The sequence below is a fragment of the Rattus norvegicus genome, chromosome 12 (genome assembly GCF_036323735.1).
Source record: "Rattus norvegicus strain BN/NHsdMcwi chromosome 12, GRCr8, whole genome shotgun sequence".
Lineage (NCBI taxonomy): Eukaryota > Metazoa > Chordata > Mammalia > Rodentia > Muridae > Rattus > Rattus norvegicus.
The window spans coordinates 51,018,943-51,034,634 of NC_086030.1; the positions used below are offsets into that span (position 1 = coordinate 51,018,943).

A 15,692-nucleotide genomic window follows, 5' to 3' on the forward strand; every position below is an offset into this window, starting at 1 on the left:
ATGAGTGTACAGTGTGTGTGTGTGTGTGTGTGTGTGTGTGTGTGTGTGCGTGCGCGCGCGCAGAAAAGCAGTGTGTTTAAGAAGCTGTTACTGAGTAAGACTCGGCCGTGTTAGCCCAACGCCGTTACAGACATAGGATGCCAGTCTCAGAAGGTGGCAGTTACCAGCATGGGTGCCAAGCTGGGTCCTGCACTGGAGGCTGGAAAGGGCCAGGAAGACCTGGCTCAGGAAGTTGGGTCCATTAAGATGAGAGTGTGCGGATACATGAGAGCAGAGCCAGACAGCAGGGTGCCCTGACCTGGGAATAAGTGGCCCATTGTGCAGTGTGAGCGAGGACGCTCTGGTGAGGTTAGGGAACAGCCTGCCATGCGTCAGTCCCACCTGGAGACACACTCGAAGAATAGGGGAAAGACGTGCCAATGCATGGCAGCCAGTGCTCCCAGGAGAGCCACAGGATGGGGACACCCTTGAGCCGCACAGCCTGATCTTGCTGTCTGGGCTCCTCGGATGTTGCCTCATTGGACAGCACCAAGCCTGGCACAGACCTGAGCATATAAGACCTCTCTCTCTGGTTGTGTGAAAGGAGGAGGGTGGGGTGGGTTGGGGGACCAGCTAGTGCCAGCTCCTAAGGGAGGTGTGGGGAGCTGAGGGGTGGGTGGAAGGGAAGAGGAGAGGTGGTGGTGCTTCACACACCGCACACAGGGCAGACACACAGGACCTGTGCGGATCTGGCTGGGAAAGGGCTCTGGCTCCTGTACTCTTCTCTATAAGAGAATGACTCAGAGCCCAGACAAGCCCACCAGAGACAGGTTTTTCTGACTCCTGATATTTTCAGAACAAGATGGGGTGGAAGTAGGGAAGAGAGTCCTGGTGTCTGTCTGCTCCATGGTGCAGCCTTCTGTGGGTCTAAGCCTTGCTGAGGACTGAGTAGTGTGGGAGAGGAAGGCACCGCCTGCAAGACCTGCACTGTGGCCCAGGAAGGATGGGGGCAGCCTTTGCAGAGGGAAGGAAGGGCTGTCCTGTTGCACGTGGGTGGAGGTAGCCCTTGAAGTGGCCCCGTAACCAAGGAGGTGCCTCAGCGTCCACTCAAGGATTGGCTGTGTCCTCTGAGGGAGGAGGCCATCCTACGAGACAGTCAGGCGGTGGGAAGGTGGACGGTGGGAAGATGGATGGTGGCATCTCAGCTATGGGCCAGGCCACTCTTAGCCACCTTCCCCTCAACCTTCTCCTTGTTGGTCTCTGGTGGCCTGCCTGCCCTCCAGGGTGGCCTAGCAGCAAACATCATTCTGTATGGGCCAGCCACAATCTTTCTAGGTTTGTCTTGGACATGCACCCACAGTTCTGGAGTGTCTACAGGGCTCCCTCATACTGATGGTTCCTCTTATTCCTAGCTAGTGCCTTCCAGGTAGCCTAGGGTGCGACTTTACCTCCTGACTACTGTGATGGCGGGCATTTCTGGAGTGGAGACGGAGGCTAAGGAGAAACAGCAAGATGGGGTGGGAGGCTCCTTTGTCCTCTGCACGGCATGGGCAGAGCTCCCACCACCTGCACAGGACAATGCCAGCGTCCCTTCCTCACAGCCCAGGGAGCAAAGGGAGCTGCTGTAGCACGGGCCACAGCACAGGCTGTCAAGTGTGAGGGTGTGGCTATCCACAGTGACTGGGCCATGCTGGAACGGCCAGTGGTTGGTGCCACAGCTGGCCTCCAGCCACACGTCATTTCCCCTCTGGCCTTTGCAGACAGCTGTGTATCTAAATCATGTAAATGGCCTCTTGGAACACCAGCTTCAAATTTTACTTCAAGCAGAGTGGAAGCAAAGGGGGATACAAAGGTGAGGCTGTGAGCCCAGAGCCTCTGCAGAGTGAGTGACTGCCCCCCCCTGGAGAAGGCCCTGCTGCAAGCCTGCCTCGAGGGCACGGTGCCTTGCACTGGGTGACGCTTGCCTGCAGTGCGGAAGATCTGCATGTGGGTGGAGGAACATCATACATGTTGCTGGTAATGTACAGGGCCACATCCAAGTCAGCCCTGAACACACCCCTGGTCACAGGTTGTCTGGCCACATGGGCTTCAGAGATGAGATGGCTCCTTTGTCCTCTCACAACCGAAGGACAGACCTTGTCTCAGGGCCACTGCTGTTCTTAACACCTTTAATTAAACCGGTTGGGACCACCTCACCCCACCTCCTGCCAGCCTTTCACTCAAACATTCCATACTGTTCCTTGGTGACATTAGGCTGGGTCTGACTTAGCACTTGCCGATGGCCCCCGGAAGACAGTGACACTGTCACCCATCCTGACAGCACAGGACAGTACAGTTCCTGGGCAAAATATTCAGCCAGAGGCGGTGTTCCACCCCCTACAGTAGAATACGCTGTCCCACTTTCCGTACTGCCGGCCTGTTCCCTAACAACAAGACCACAGCTAAATGAAGGCACTTGTTCAGATAATCAATCACATGCTCCATATGATGGGACCAGTGGTTAGGCTCGAAGCATCCATGATTCGTCTCCGGGCTCCAGTCCTGATCTCAGGTTTCTGTGAAAACGTGGAGGGAGGGAACTGGCTGTTTCTGGAAGCTGACAGTGGGACTCCCCATAAGGCTGGCGGCATCACGCGCCCTCTGGTGGTCTCTGGAGAGGAGTGGCACGTTTACAGAAGGCTTCCCATAGGACAGCCATGAGAGGCCGGGAGCTCCTGGAATTGATGGGTTATGACAGCTGCTGGGCTGTCGCCAGATTCAGGGCAGTGTGTACCTGGCATGTCTACATACGCATGCTAAATATGCAGCTTCAGCTGGACAGGAAGAGGAATCTCAGACGTGCTTTCCTTGAAACTCAGTGGATCCCTGACCTTTAAAAATAAACCCTGAGCAGAGTCTTGCCATGTTGCATAGGGTGCCTGAGAGCTCCTGGCTCGTGCTGGGACTGCAGGATAGGCCTCAGCCAAGGGGTGAGCAGGGGTCACTCCGTTCTCACAGTTTATTCCAAGGCCTTGCACAACTTTGGCCAGATCTCCCCTCCCCTCCCCCCTTTTGAAGCTGCTGAGCTCATGGATTGTGTTTAAACCTCTGACAAAGGAATCTTTTTTAGATTCCAGGGGTCCAAGAAACGCTTTGAATCGTGGAGTGAGCCCACAGCCTGTGAACAAAGGCATCGGTCTCTGGCCTGCAGTGGACACAGTCCTGGTGGGTACCTGATGGTCATGTGAAGGTGTTTTCTGATGGCTGTTTTACCCCTTTAAAGCTGAGACCACCCTCCCTTGCACCTCTGCAGGAACAAGAGGGTGTGTGGACGTGGCTTAACGCACTTAGTCTGGGGGTGTGACCACAGAAGAGAGACTGTGGGAGAGGGACTGTCTGAAGCACACCCCACTGACTCTAGGCACTTGGTGAGCCCAGCCCCTAGGAGCCTCCTGGCCTCAGCTTCCTCTGCTGACTCCCAGCTCAGCTTGGACTCACCAAGTGTTGGTCTCCTAGGGTGAACAGCGCCTCCACCAGGTACTGCCAGGTACTGCCCCAGCCTTGTACACAGAAAACTTGGCCTGTGTGGCTATAATCCCGGGGGGACGGGGGGGGGGAGGGACGGACGACTGTCTGGCTTCTAGTTCTTGGAAAGCCCCCAGTTTACCACAGGTGGCCACAAAAGCCATCACCCTGTTTCTCCCTAGGGCCCTCTGCTTTCTGTGCTGTGTCAGACCCCATGCAAATGTGCTTCTGAGAGCAGCTCTATCAGGTGCCCAAATGCTCTAGGCCTCATGCCAGCTGCTGAGGGGCATGAAGCCGAGGGGTGGTCCTGGCCCTGACTGGGGAGTGAGAAATAGCCAAGAGCCAAGTCCTGAGACACCGTGTTGCTGTGTGGATGGCAGAGACCAGAGGACAGGGTTTCGGGATGGAGGCCTTGCTGAGCTGGGCAGGGGTGGAGCCGGGCAAGCAGAGACCATAGTTGCGGTAGTCGCAGTAGTCTTCCTCAGCATTGGTAGAGCAGAAATACAATTGGCTAGGAGCAAAGGATGGAGAGGGCTCAAGCAAGTGAAGGATGGGGAGTGGGGAGCACAGACAGGAATGCAGAGGAGTGGTGGGGGCAGGAGGCTGGACACCGCAGTTCCCCCTGCCTGCAGCCCCGATGTGTTCTGCACCCTGACCTTTATCCCTGTGCTAACCAGACATGTCCTCCAGATGGTCCTCATGTCCTACAGAGGAAAGGCATCAGGAAGGGTGGCCAGGGTTACTTGTCAGGAAAGGGTGCCAGCAGGCAGAACAGTCACCCACAACTGTAAGGCCAGCTGAGGTACCCATTCAGGGGATGGGGAAATCATACGAGAACTGTGAGTTGCTGAGGGATGCTCCCGCCTCTATAGACAGAATAACTGCCTGCGACGGTCCTGCCTGAAACAGGCCCCTGAACGTTCAGATCCACCAAGGTCCCCGCATTAAATTAAGCAGGGACGTGGCAGCCAGAGAGCAGGGTGGGCTGTAGTCGGTGTCTACAGCACTGGACACTGGTTCTGTGTTTGAGACCCAGGCAAAGAGCAAGGGGGATGGCCTGGGTCATCGGGATAAACATCTAGGATTAGGTAGGTGTGGCTGGCATTCACTCCTAGCACCAACAGGGGGCTTCCCTGAGCCTCATGGCCTGAATGTGTGTAGAGCAGAGTGAAGCACACGCTCAGACCCACCAACGTGACTACCAGCAGCCAGTGGAGAATGCGTGTCCACAGAGTGCTCTAGGTGGGTGTGTGCGGGCACTGGCCAGAAAACGGTGTATTCTGATATCAAGGAACCTCCCGTCCCAGGAACCACTTACCCCTTCCATGGGCGCGATGAGCAGATCGTACAGGGCACGGAGTGGGGGCTTGGCCAGTGAGTTCTGCCTCCTGGGCAGGGAGGAGGTCCCGTCCTTGCTGGGTGATACCGTACCACTGAACAAGCTTGTCATGCTCTGGCAGCTCCTGTGGAGACAGGACCAGGGTCGGAATCAGGCTCACCCATCAGCCATCGTTCTGGTTGCCTGCAGGGCCTCACAGCATGACTGCCAACTGCAGCTCATGCTTGTCCCTTGCAGGGGTGTGGGGGTGGGGGCTGTCATACAACATGTGAGTTCTGTACATAACAGCACGCATGAATCTGCGGTGTCAGCTACATAATCGGACATTGTGAAGTGCTGGTCCTGCACGGAGCAATTGTGCTCTGTCAAGGACAAGGATTAGGAAGGGCCAGTGCAGATGCCAGGCTGACAAGGAAGATGACATCCAGTAGCAGTGAACTCGCCTTCTAAGACAGTGATCGGCAGGCCAAACCCAGCCAGACCCTGGCGGTGGCCCCTCCATTTCACAGGGGTCCCTTGAGAGATTGGAAAGTGCTTGTAGAGGAAACACTCTGCAGCTATTTGGGGCAGTTTCACTAACACAGAGGCATCTTCATCCCCAGGACCCCTGAGTCACACACTCAAAGGGTGACAAGGACACATGCTGACGAATGCAGAAAATGTGTCTAAGCACTAGCTGGCTGCTAGGCACAGTCATGGCCTCCGGGCCCTGGATGAGCACTAAGGTTGCAGGTAAATAGGGAGGAGGTGGCAGACTCTGCCTGTCTGCCTGGCAGCCTGATTTGAGGCCTCAACATGGCCAGCTGGTAGCGCTCTCTGTGAGACTGCCCAGTGTTAGCAGTGAATTCCACTGTATGCCACAGGACCTATACTGGCAGGGACTGTGCTAGGTGCTGGATGGAGCAGCCGGCTGTGGCAAGTGCTCTGCCTGCTCGTTTGTGACAGCTGGGGTTCCAAGACCCCCCCCAATCCCCCCCCACCCCCGTGTGCCTTTCTCACCCAGGTCTTCCCAGCCCCACCTATTTCCAGGGGGCACGGAAGCATTGTTCCAGCTCCTGGGGTGCAGGGGCCTCAGCAGCTGCTCCCCTCTACTCGGGAAATATAATTACAGGTGCCAGGGTGTGCTACAGCTTTGCTGTCAGAGCCAGTGATGTGCAGAAGACCCTGGAGAGACACTCCACATCCAAGGACAGCTCTCCCCTGAAGGTGAGATGTGCAAACTGTTCTCTGAAGAGATGCTTTCAGCAGTGCGCAGCTCACTTCTGGCTGCACAAGAGAGCTTGGCTCAGTTCCCGCTTCCCATCAGCCTGGGAGCAGGCTGGCTCCCCGAGGAAGCCCTCAGGGGCCCAGTCCCTTCTTTCATCTCTGCAACTGCCCTGGGCCTGTGACGCACAGAATTTCACAGGCAGGGCTGGGGTCAAGCTTTGTATGCCACGGCTCTGGACTTGCACTACCACGGAGATCCAGCAGGTGGCGGTAGATCACTGCCTTGCCATCCATTCCCTGCTCCACTGGGGCTAAGTGAGCATCATGGATGCCTTCTCTTTGCTGGGGTGGTGCTTGACCAAAGAACCCTTATGTCCCTTACCCCACCGGTCAGTTAAGTGAGTCAGAGTCAGACACATAGAAGTGTGTGATGCAAGGTAACCAGCATCTTGGGGGTGGAGAAAGAAATCCTGGACCAGATTCGGACTCTAGAGGTGTGTAGCCCAGAGGATGGGGGAGCGAGCACACGGACCCACAGGGACAAATGCAAGGGAGCAGGCAGTGACCTCACTACCCAAAGCACCAGGGAATCTGCGAGGAAGAGAGTGCTCAGCTAGGGTAGCCTAGGAAGGGGGGGGAGGGAGGGAGGGAGGGAGGGGGAGAGAGAGAGAGAGAGAGAGAGAGAGAGAGAGAGAGAGAGAGCGAGCGAGCGAGCGCGAGCGCACGTGCGCCATGCTTGGCTGTGTTCCAGTGCCAGGCGAAGATCTCTGGGCCCTACAGAGGGGACGGACAGTGGGTGACGCTGAGACCTTCTGACTTAGCATCCTGGAACGGGGTAAGGTGGTTGAGTAGAGGTCTGGAGACCACCCTCTTGCCTCAGGGTGCAGGTGAGGGATGAACTCGATCTTGCCACCACTCTGTTGAGAGGCCCAAGATGTCTCACGGAGCACCAGCCACCTGGAGAGGCCAGCTTCCAGGATTACACCACATCGCTGCTCCCTGTGAATGAGTGCTGAGGCATGGGGTGGGGGCAGCCAGAGGGGTCCCCTGCACGCTGGCTGTCAGCCTTCCTTATGCCACAACCCTTCAACACAGTCCCTCATGTTGTGACTCCCAACCATAAATTTTTTTCGTTGTTACCTCATAACTGCAATTTTGCTAATGCTATGGATCTTGATGTAAAAATCTTGTGTTTTCTGATGATCTTTGGTGACCCCTGTGAGAGGGTCATTTGACCTCCGAAGAGGTCGAGACCTACTGCACTAGCATATCCGGCTGGGACTGGAGTTACTAGGCATGGGCTGTGGAGACCAGAGCTAGGCTTCCAGTACTCGCTGTCATCTACTGCAGCTGGGTATCGCCATACCAGGGTCATGGCACTCCAGGGGCTACCACTTCAGTCTGATCTCACCTCCCAACCTTCTATACACTTTTGAGGGATTAGTTTATTGTAGGCAAGAAAGTGAATTAAGTAGTGAAGAGACCCTCTTGTTTCCACACTCAGCCTCGCTCTTGCCTGACAAGAGTCCACCAGCTACGAGATGCTGTTGGCATACCAGGAAGGCAGCTGGTATTTGCAAAGTAGGTCCTTAGTTGCCATGCTGAGGGGACGGGGGAGTCTGTGCAGTGCTAGGACTGGGGAAGGTGTCTACTCGGTGTTAACTACAACCCTGTGAAGGCCTGAATCTGGTTCTGGGCTTGCCGCACTTGATCACAAATCAAAATCATATTCCTTGCCACACGGGTGGAGAAGATGCCCAGCCTGATCTCACACCTCCTTGCATCTGGCTGTGTCCTTACAATGCAGAGGGACACCCCCAAGGGCAGGAGGGAGGAAAGACCAGCCTGGCCCTCAAGCATTCGGCTTCTTTCTCTAAGTTGCTGGGGCCTGGGAAGGCAAACACTGCTGCCAGCCTGATAACAATGACAGGAAACCAGGCTGCTGCAGACAAGGTACACAGTGCCCACACATAGGGCTGCCAAGCAAGGCTACCCACCCAGTCTGGTCCCTCTGCAGTTCTGGGACAGCCAGCATCCCTTTGAAGACAGGAACTATGAATTCTGACAAAATACGGCTAGCCTAAGTCTGAGAGAGAAGCAGTTTCACCCGTGACCCACCCATCCGCTAAGTGGCAGGGAACTGGGGTCATGGTGGCTGGATGTGGACAAGGTCAATTTGGGGCCACTGCTGACTCCTACCAGGCTGGCTTCTTGGCCCTTTTCAGCCTCCTGAGTTGCAGGCCTGTGTTATCAAAAAGGGGAAGGTGGAGAGCCTGCCTGGCCTCCCTTTGAACTGTTGGCACCAAGGTGGAGCACCAGACTGGCTTCTAGGGCTACCTGAGGAGCCCCAGCTCCACGTCCCGTGGAGGGAGCGCTTGCGTTTAGCGGTAAGTGCCGGTAAGTGCCGTACCTGTGCAGGAGGTTGTTGTGGCGCACCATCCTCAGGAAGCCTGTGGGGTCGGTGACTGAGTTAAGCTGCTTGTTCATCTCCTCCAACTGCTGCTCCACGATGTCTCCAGCCTCGCTTTCTGTCTCACTGCTGGCACAGGCCCTGCGGGAAACCACCAGAGACCCGTCGGACTCAAGAAGGCATCACTGTGGAGTCGGCCTCCCGATGCCAAGGGCCCCCATTGCCTGCCACACTGTGGCTCGCTTGTGCCTGTAGCAGCTGCACCGCCCTAAACCGTACAGATGTACGGAGCAATGTCTGAACGGTCTGGGCCCAGCATTTAGCACTGGAGGAGCAGGCACTGTTTCCAGGCTGTGTCACGGCAGGGCGACCCCAGCACAGGAGTATTGTAGTCCATTCTAGAAACATTTGCTGATCACCTACACTGGTGCTAGTCCAAGATGGGGAGACGGACTCATCAGAATTTAATGGAAACCTCAGGGCACATTCTACGTAAACAGAAATGTCCAGCAGAGCCCTGACTAGAGGCTTTGCTTCACGTCCACGCCGCATGCCGTGCAGGGAGGTAAAGAGGACCACGATGACGCCCACATCACCACCCCACCGTCCCCACCTATGGCCTCCTGGGCTCACACGTAAGGGCTGAGTGACATATTCTCCAGAGCTTGCATCTCCGTGATCCACACTTTCCAGAGTCTTACGTTCTCCTCGTTGAAATGACAGAGTGGTCTTGTGTCCCTGACCCCAGCAAGCTGAGAGTAAGAAACAACGCCAGCAATACTCATCCACTGGCCGTCAAGCCAGTCCAGAACCGCACAGGGTCGGTGGTACATGCCTGCAATCTCAGCTCTTGGGAGGTTGAGGGAGGAAAAAAAAAATCATGCGTTCAAGGCCGGCTTCGACCTGCTAAGACCCTATGTATAACATTTCCTTCCGTCAAGCAACCAGATGTGTACTAGATCCTTAGCTGGGCTGGCGTGACTGAACCCAGGCAGCCTCTGTCCTGGGGAGGCTCAGAGACAGTGCTGCTGATCGCGGTAACCTTTACTCAGGAATAGCGCACTGTCCTATGTTCCACAGTGCACTGCAGAAACAGCCACGGTTTGGGGGTGAGACGGGAACGCCAGCAAGCATGCAGGAGGAATCGGCTACAAGTGCTGTACAGTGGTAAGCCCTCAGCACCTCCTGGGCTTAGTCCTGGTCGCTCTTCTGAGAGCCATAATGGAAGAGGCAGGACCAGCTGCAGCTCGGTAGGGAGGGCTTCAGGATGGGTGAGGCCAGGGAACAGTGGAAGGGAGGGCACCAAGGCCAGCCTCCCTTCCCCCTGCGGTGCCTGCTTTCTGGTCTGTCTACCATGCTCTGGCCCTTCCCTGATGGCCTTGGCCACCACACTTGCTCTTTCTCCTTTGTGGCTCTCTACACCTAAGGATTCTAGCTTGATTTCTTACCCTAGCCCTCTCTACTCCTGGGCCCCCCAAGGGATGGAGAGGGCTCTATCTTGCTCCATTCCCCTGTCTGTCCTGTGGGGTTAGCAGAGGTTCATGCTTAGATCACCAAGCTATGGAGGACAGAGGACAAAGGCTATGGTGTAACTGGCATCCTGGTGAGGGCTGGGAAAGGAGGGTACAATGCAGGCTGCATGACAGCCTCTCCAAAGTGCCCACCCGTCCTGTCTGTACTTGCTTCAGCCCTGCTAGAGCCCAGCCTGCTACTCTGGTGAAGATGAAACACGCTGGCCCGGGCCGGCTCCAAGACGCTCACAGTTGCAACCTCCAAGAGAGCCATGAATCAGCACCGTGGAGCTGTGCCAGGGCTCATCCTGCTCCGGGGATGGACAGGGGAAAGGCAAGAGGCTCCAGAAAGGATTTCGGCTCAGAAACTCGGCCTCCTGATTCCTGTAAGTGCATTGTCCGTCAGCCAGGTAGGAGCTCTGCACAGGCATGGCCCCATTTATGTCCGTGTATCCCTTGCTAGCTATGAGCAGTTGCTTGCCAAAGACCAACTTCCAATCCTGAGTCGAGATGGCAGCAAGAAACTGGTGTGCAGGCCCTGTGCTCATGGTGGAGAGGCAGGCTCTTAGTCTCAGGCCCCATGGTCACGGAAGGTTGGTTCCTACAAAGCAAGGCTCTCCTTCCCACTGAGTGAGCCCCTCTGCTACCGCTGTGCAAATTCGGTGCCTCTGACACCCCCAGAAATTTTTAGAGATGCTCTCCCTCCAGAACGTGTCGGAAGCTGTAAGAAGCTTCAGGGGTGCTCCCCTGGGCAGAGGTCTAGCTCCTCTTTTCTTTCACAGTTAATTTTAGCAGATGTTTAAGATGGGAAGGGTCTGGCCTTCACTTTGGTAGGGACATCCCACAGAATGGGGTGTCACTGCAGAACATCATGCTGGCGAGAGGGAAGGGTCAGTGCAGGAGACACCTGATCATAGCTATGTTCCTTTTAGCATCCAAATTCTGAGGCTGGGTCTGGACTATGTATAAACACGGGGGCACAGAAGGTTGACATCCTCCAGCTCTGGAGCTGTGAACTGCAGTTGCCAAACAAAATGGCTGAGCAGTGATGGGTGGCCCTGCCCACATAGCCCAGGGGTCCCAGCTTTCCTCTTACATTGCGAGGCTGAGCTGCAGCTCACTGAGTCTTGGTCTTAACCTTACTTGAAAGCCTCTCTTCTGTTTAAGCATTGGAGAGGACTACTGGGAAGGGGCAGTGTCCCCAGAGACCTGTGTGCCCTTGCTGCACCAAGCTTAGCAGTAGCATAGCCAGCTGCTGTGATACCTTTGAGACCAGAGACCATCAGGAGAGAGGTGCATGAGTGTGCACAGAGACAGATGCAGGGTCCCACCCAGGCTGTTCTCTCCCCAGCAGATGTCACACACTGCAGACCTTGTAGCCGTGCATGGCACAGTGGGCACAGACTCTGATGTCAAATCTGCTGGTTCAAGCCCTCCTTGTTCAAGGCCTGGCGCTCCTCAGCAATCCAGTCACTAATGCACTTACTTCCCCTCCCCGAATCTCCTGGGAAAGGCTTCTGTTTGAGTCACTTGCGAAATGGCTGCTCTCTGTTAAGGCCGAGACCTGGTTGCTTTAGTGTTATCTCTAAATGACACCAGAAGCCTGGTTGTCTGAAAGTAAATTATTACGTTCACCTGACAGGAGACTGTGTTCTCGTTCACACTCTATTCCCTCCCTCCCTCTCTCCCCCCTTTCTCTACTCCCTCCCCTCTCCCTCCCTTTCTCTCCCCACATTCTGACTTGCACCTTGATGTTGCATGGATAAAAGAATAAAAATTGTCTTCCAAGTGCTTTTTAAAGAAAATCGTGTGAAGCCTGGAGCTCTGTGAGCCTGTCTCCGTGGCCTGGAATGATCTGTTCTGTGCTCCAGTGCCGGGAGGAAGGAGGGGCTCAGTGTTGTCCTGGCTTTTCTGCTCTCAGTAAATACAGTGATCAAACGGCTGAGGCCTGCTTCCTGTCAGCTCCACAGTCAGCCAGCAGGGAACACAAAGCTGTAATTGAGTGGAAGCCTCATTTCTTGGTGTCTCATTTTTAAGTCTTTGCTGGGAGCATGTTGTCAATGGCATTCTCAATGAAACGTGTCCTTTTGCATCCTCTGAGTTGATGGGTGACGTGGACAGAGCCCGGTGCAGTCCCTGGGCATGATGCTGGAGTGGGAAGACCTGCAGCCTGGGTGACAGGGTGGACTCCCACCCTTCCAGATACTTCCCTGGGACCTAAGGCCAGCAGACCCTCCTCCCTGCAGGTGAACCAGGCGAGTCACGGGGAGGGGGATGGGCGGTGGCGCACAGCACTTGGCAGGTGCCAAGGGCCATGTTTCCTTCCCACTCTGGTTGTTCCTGCAAGGGCCGTGCAGGAATCAGATGCACATGCACATCTGCTGCTCCACTCAGAGACTAGTTTGAGTCATACGGGAGCGAATATGACAGTCTGCAGCAGAAGGCACACTGCACACGACACTTGTTACTGCGTGTCACTACGAGTCCTTTCTGGAGGTTTTATCTATTCTAGCAGTGCATGCGTCCCTTGGTGAAAATGCCAAAAGCCATAAGAAACAGTGCAGTCGCTTAATCTCCTGTGCTTTCCTGTGGTAATCATTTACCAGGGACAGATGTGGGCAAGGGAAGACACAGAGGCCCTGCCCCACGCTCACAGAGCAAGCACAGGTATCTGTGTGTGTGCGCGTGCGTGCACACATGCTGTGCGTGCATGTATGCATGAGCCATCTACACAGAAAACAGAATGTCTACATGGAAACGCATGGTACTGGACCTCTTCCCTTATAGGCAAAAGCAGAAAAAGGTTTTGGTATTGTCCTGGACTTCTAGTCCCTGTTAGTGGAGTTAGTGGCCAGAGAGGAGGGGCAAAGGCACAGAAGAGACTACTTTGATGAATGCTCACTGCCTCATCCCTCTGGGAACAGGGGGCTAATCCTAACCCTAACCCTAACCTTACAGAGGTCTCCCAGTCCACCCAACCTCTGTTTATCAGAGGTGAGGCGAGGCTAATGAGGGCCCCACCCACTGTGGTGGCTGGGATCAGGGAGGACAGAGCACTTCCTGGAGGCCCAGTGTGGTTCTACTCAGTCTCTGTCCCACACAACCACCTTACAAGACCAGAGGAAATGTCTCCAGGTGCCAAAGGCTGAGAAAGAGCCCTCAACAGAGAAGCAGAGGTGCTCCTTCCAGGGTCAGTGACGGCAAGGTACCTCCAAAGGGCCACAAAAGCCAGAGTCCTGGAAGCCACTCTGCCGGGTAAGAGTGGTCCCGTGCATTCTCTCTCCCACCTTGGTGGACAGGCTTGAGTGGAGAAGCAGACAGGCTCAGGCTCAGGAAGCTGAGGGAGCCAGACATGGCCTGTGACAGACACTACAGCCGGCTGAGAAGTGGCGTCCAGGACAGCCTCGTCCCTGACTGATGAAGTGTGTGACCAGGGCTACTTTTGTTTGTTTGTCCTGAAAAATCTCCTGGGCCCCTAGATGCAGTAGAGAAGAAGATCTTGCCTTCTGTTCCAACCTGCCCTGTTCCCTATTCCACATCAGGGGCCCTGTGGGCCCTGGTCAGCCTCCATTCTGGCGGTGTGGGAGATGCTTTTTCTGTGGGAAATCTATAGAGACTGGGCTTCTGTGGAGATCTGCAGGAGTCACACCACAGAGGGCAGGGAGGACCATCTGAATAATCCATCCACAAGCACACCAAGTGCCAGCATCTGGGGTAAGGTAGGCCCATTCCTGAGTGGCCTCTAAGACGAGCAGGAAATGATGAGGGTTGGGCCGGGTAGGACACAGAGGAGACAGTGGCTCGTTCAAGGCCCAGCTGCCCAGACTCTACCACCCCAAACTGGTGTGAAGTCTGGTGTCTGGACCAAGGCCATCACTACAGGGCTTTATACAGTTTGTATGGTTTTTGTACTTGGAATTCTGTCTTAATTAAGGTTTAATTGCTGTGAAGAGATACCATGACCAAGACAACTCTTATAAAGGAAAACAGTTAATTGGGACTGGCTTACAGTTTCAGTCCAGTATCATCATGGCGGGAAGCATGGCAGCATCTAGGCTAGAGGAGGGGCAGGCTCCTCCTCAAGGGACTACACTCTGCAGACAGCCAGGTTCTCATTTCACACAGGGTGGAGCCGGAGCACAGGAAACCTCAAAGCTCATGCTCACAGTGACACACTTTCTCCAGCAAGGCCACACCTCCTAATGCTTCCCTGTGGACCAAGCATTCAGCACATGGGTCTAGGGGGGCCTTTCCTATTCAAACCACCAGATTCCTTTGTAAACCTTTATGTATTTCCGGAGGTAGGGGAAGAACCATGCCTGATGTGTGGATATGTGTGCAAACCTGATGTGTAGATGTGTGCATGCCTGATGTGACTGTGTATGGGGAGCACGTGCTTGTCACAGTGCATATGGGGGTCAGAGAACAATTGTGGAGTCAGTTTTCTCCTTCAGTCTTTGCATGGGTTCTGGATGTTGAATTCAGGTCATCGGGCTTGTGTAGCAAACACCTTTAACCTTTGAACCCTGGCCCTGGTTCTTGAGACCACTTTTTGCCCAAGACATTTTTTTTTCCTCTGTGACTTTGGGTACATGGCTATACAAGATAGGTGTATAAATCAAACAGTGATCATAAAGAAGTTAATTTTAAATAGTTTCTGGGTATACCAGTATAGGGCCTCCCCTTTGCTAGATTAACTGGGTTAGAATCACCTAGGAAACAAACCTCAATGTGTGTTTGAAAGTATTTCTAGGGCTGGAGAAATGGCTCAGCGGTTAAGAGCACTGACTGCTCTTCCAGAGGTCCTGAGTTCAATTCCCAGCAACCACATGGTGGCTCACGACCATCTGTAATGGGATCTGATACCCTTTTCTGGTGAGTCTGAAGACAGTTATAGTGTACTCACATACATAAAATAAATAAATTAATTAAAAAAGTATTTCTAGACAGGTTCAACCAAGGCAGGGGAGACTAATCCTGGATGTGGGCAGCAGCGGCAACAGCAGCAGCAGTCCACGGGCAAGCACAGTGCCAGCGGTCACCACTGCTTCCTGCCTGGGAGTGGGATGTGACCAGTCATTACATGCTTCAGCAAGTCTTCCCACCATGATGAATGGCAAGCTAACAAGCCATGAACCAAAAACCTTTTCCTCCCATGATGCAGTCTTCCCAGGTATCTGGCCTCTGTGATGAGAACAGTAATTAAAAATAAAAGCCAATTTGCATGCTAAGGAGATTGACATATATGATTACTTTTTTATGTAAGGAATGGATTTTGGTTAAATATTTGATTCTGCAGGACACAGCATCTTCATTTGTCCTTCTGAGTTGGTCCACATTTCAGTTTTTTTAAAAAAAGATTCACTTATTTATTTTATGTCTGTGAGTGCACTTTCGCTCCCTTCAGACCCAAAAGAGGGCATTGGATCATAATACAGATGAGTAGCAGGAGTGAGCCACCATGTGGTTGCTGGGAATTGAACTCAGGACCTCTGGAAGAGCTCTTACCCACTGAGGCATCTCTCCAGCCCACATATTCCAGGATTATAATTGGCCGTGATCAGAGCATCGCCTCACATGAACACGTGGTGCAGGTGGCAGAGATGCATTTAGGGCCACGTCGGAGACTGCAAGTTCTGTCCTAATCCCAAGTAAAGACCCCGTTGAACATTTAACCAGTGAGATTCAAGCACCGGTTTTTAAAATCAAACACACTCTGGAGACAACCAAACTGATACTGCTG

The 15,692-nt window shown here is 54.2% G+C and overlaps 1 protein-coding gene and 1 long non-coding RNA gene across 13 annotated transcripts in view; one reads left to right on the forward strand and one right to left on the reverse strand.

Moving 5' to 3' along the window:
- LOC134481214 (uncharacterized) overlaps positions 1-15,180 on the forward strand; it is a 75,857-nt gene extending 60,677 nt beyond the window's left edge. The window contains exons 2-7 of one of the 8 annotated variants that reach the window (XR_010056615.1): positions 3,089-3,183; positions 3,272-3,495; positions 5,934-6,028; positions 9,519-9,605; positions 10,127-10,335; positions 11,301-15,180. This is a non-coding gene — a long non-coding RNA (uncharacterized LOC134481214). Of the gene's footprint in view, positions 1-666; positions 3,184-3,271; positions 3,496-5,933; positions 6,029-9,518; positions 9,606-10,126 lie in introns of those variants that run through there. The other 7 variants (XR_010056619.1, XR_010056614.1, XR_010056620.1 and 4 more) reach the window with 7 other exon arrangements.
- Ttc28 (tetratricopeptide repeat domain 28) overlaps positions 1-15,692 on the reverse strand; it is a 440,646-nt gene that overhangs the window by 16,127 nt on the left and 408,827 nt on the right. For all 5 annotated transcript variants that reach the window (XM_063271797.1, XM_063271796.1, XM_006249584.5 and 2 more), the window contains 2 exons: positions 8,439-8,579; positions 4,802-4,946 (listed from right to left, as the gene is read on the reverse strand). In XM_063271797.1, coding sequence (XP_063127867.1) covers positions 4,802-4,946; positions 8,439-8,579 — 286 coding nt within the window. The remainder of the gene's footprint in view (positions 1-4,801; positions 4,947-8,438; positions 8,580-15,692) is intronic.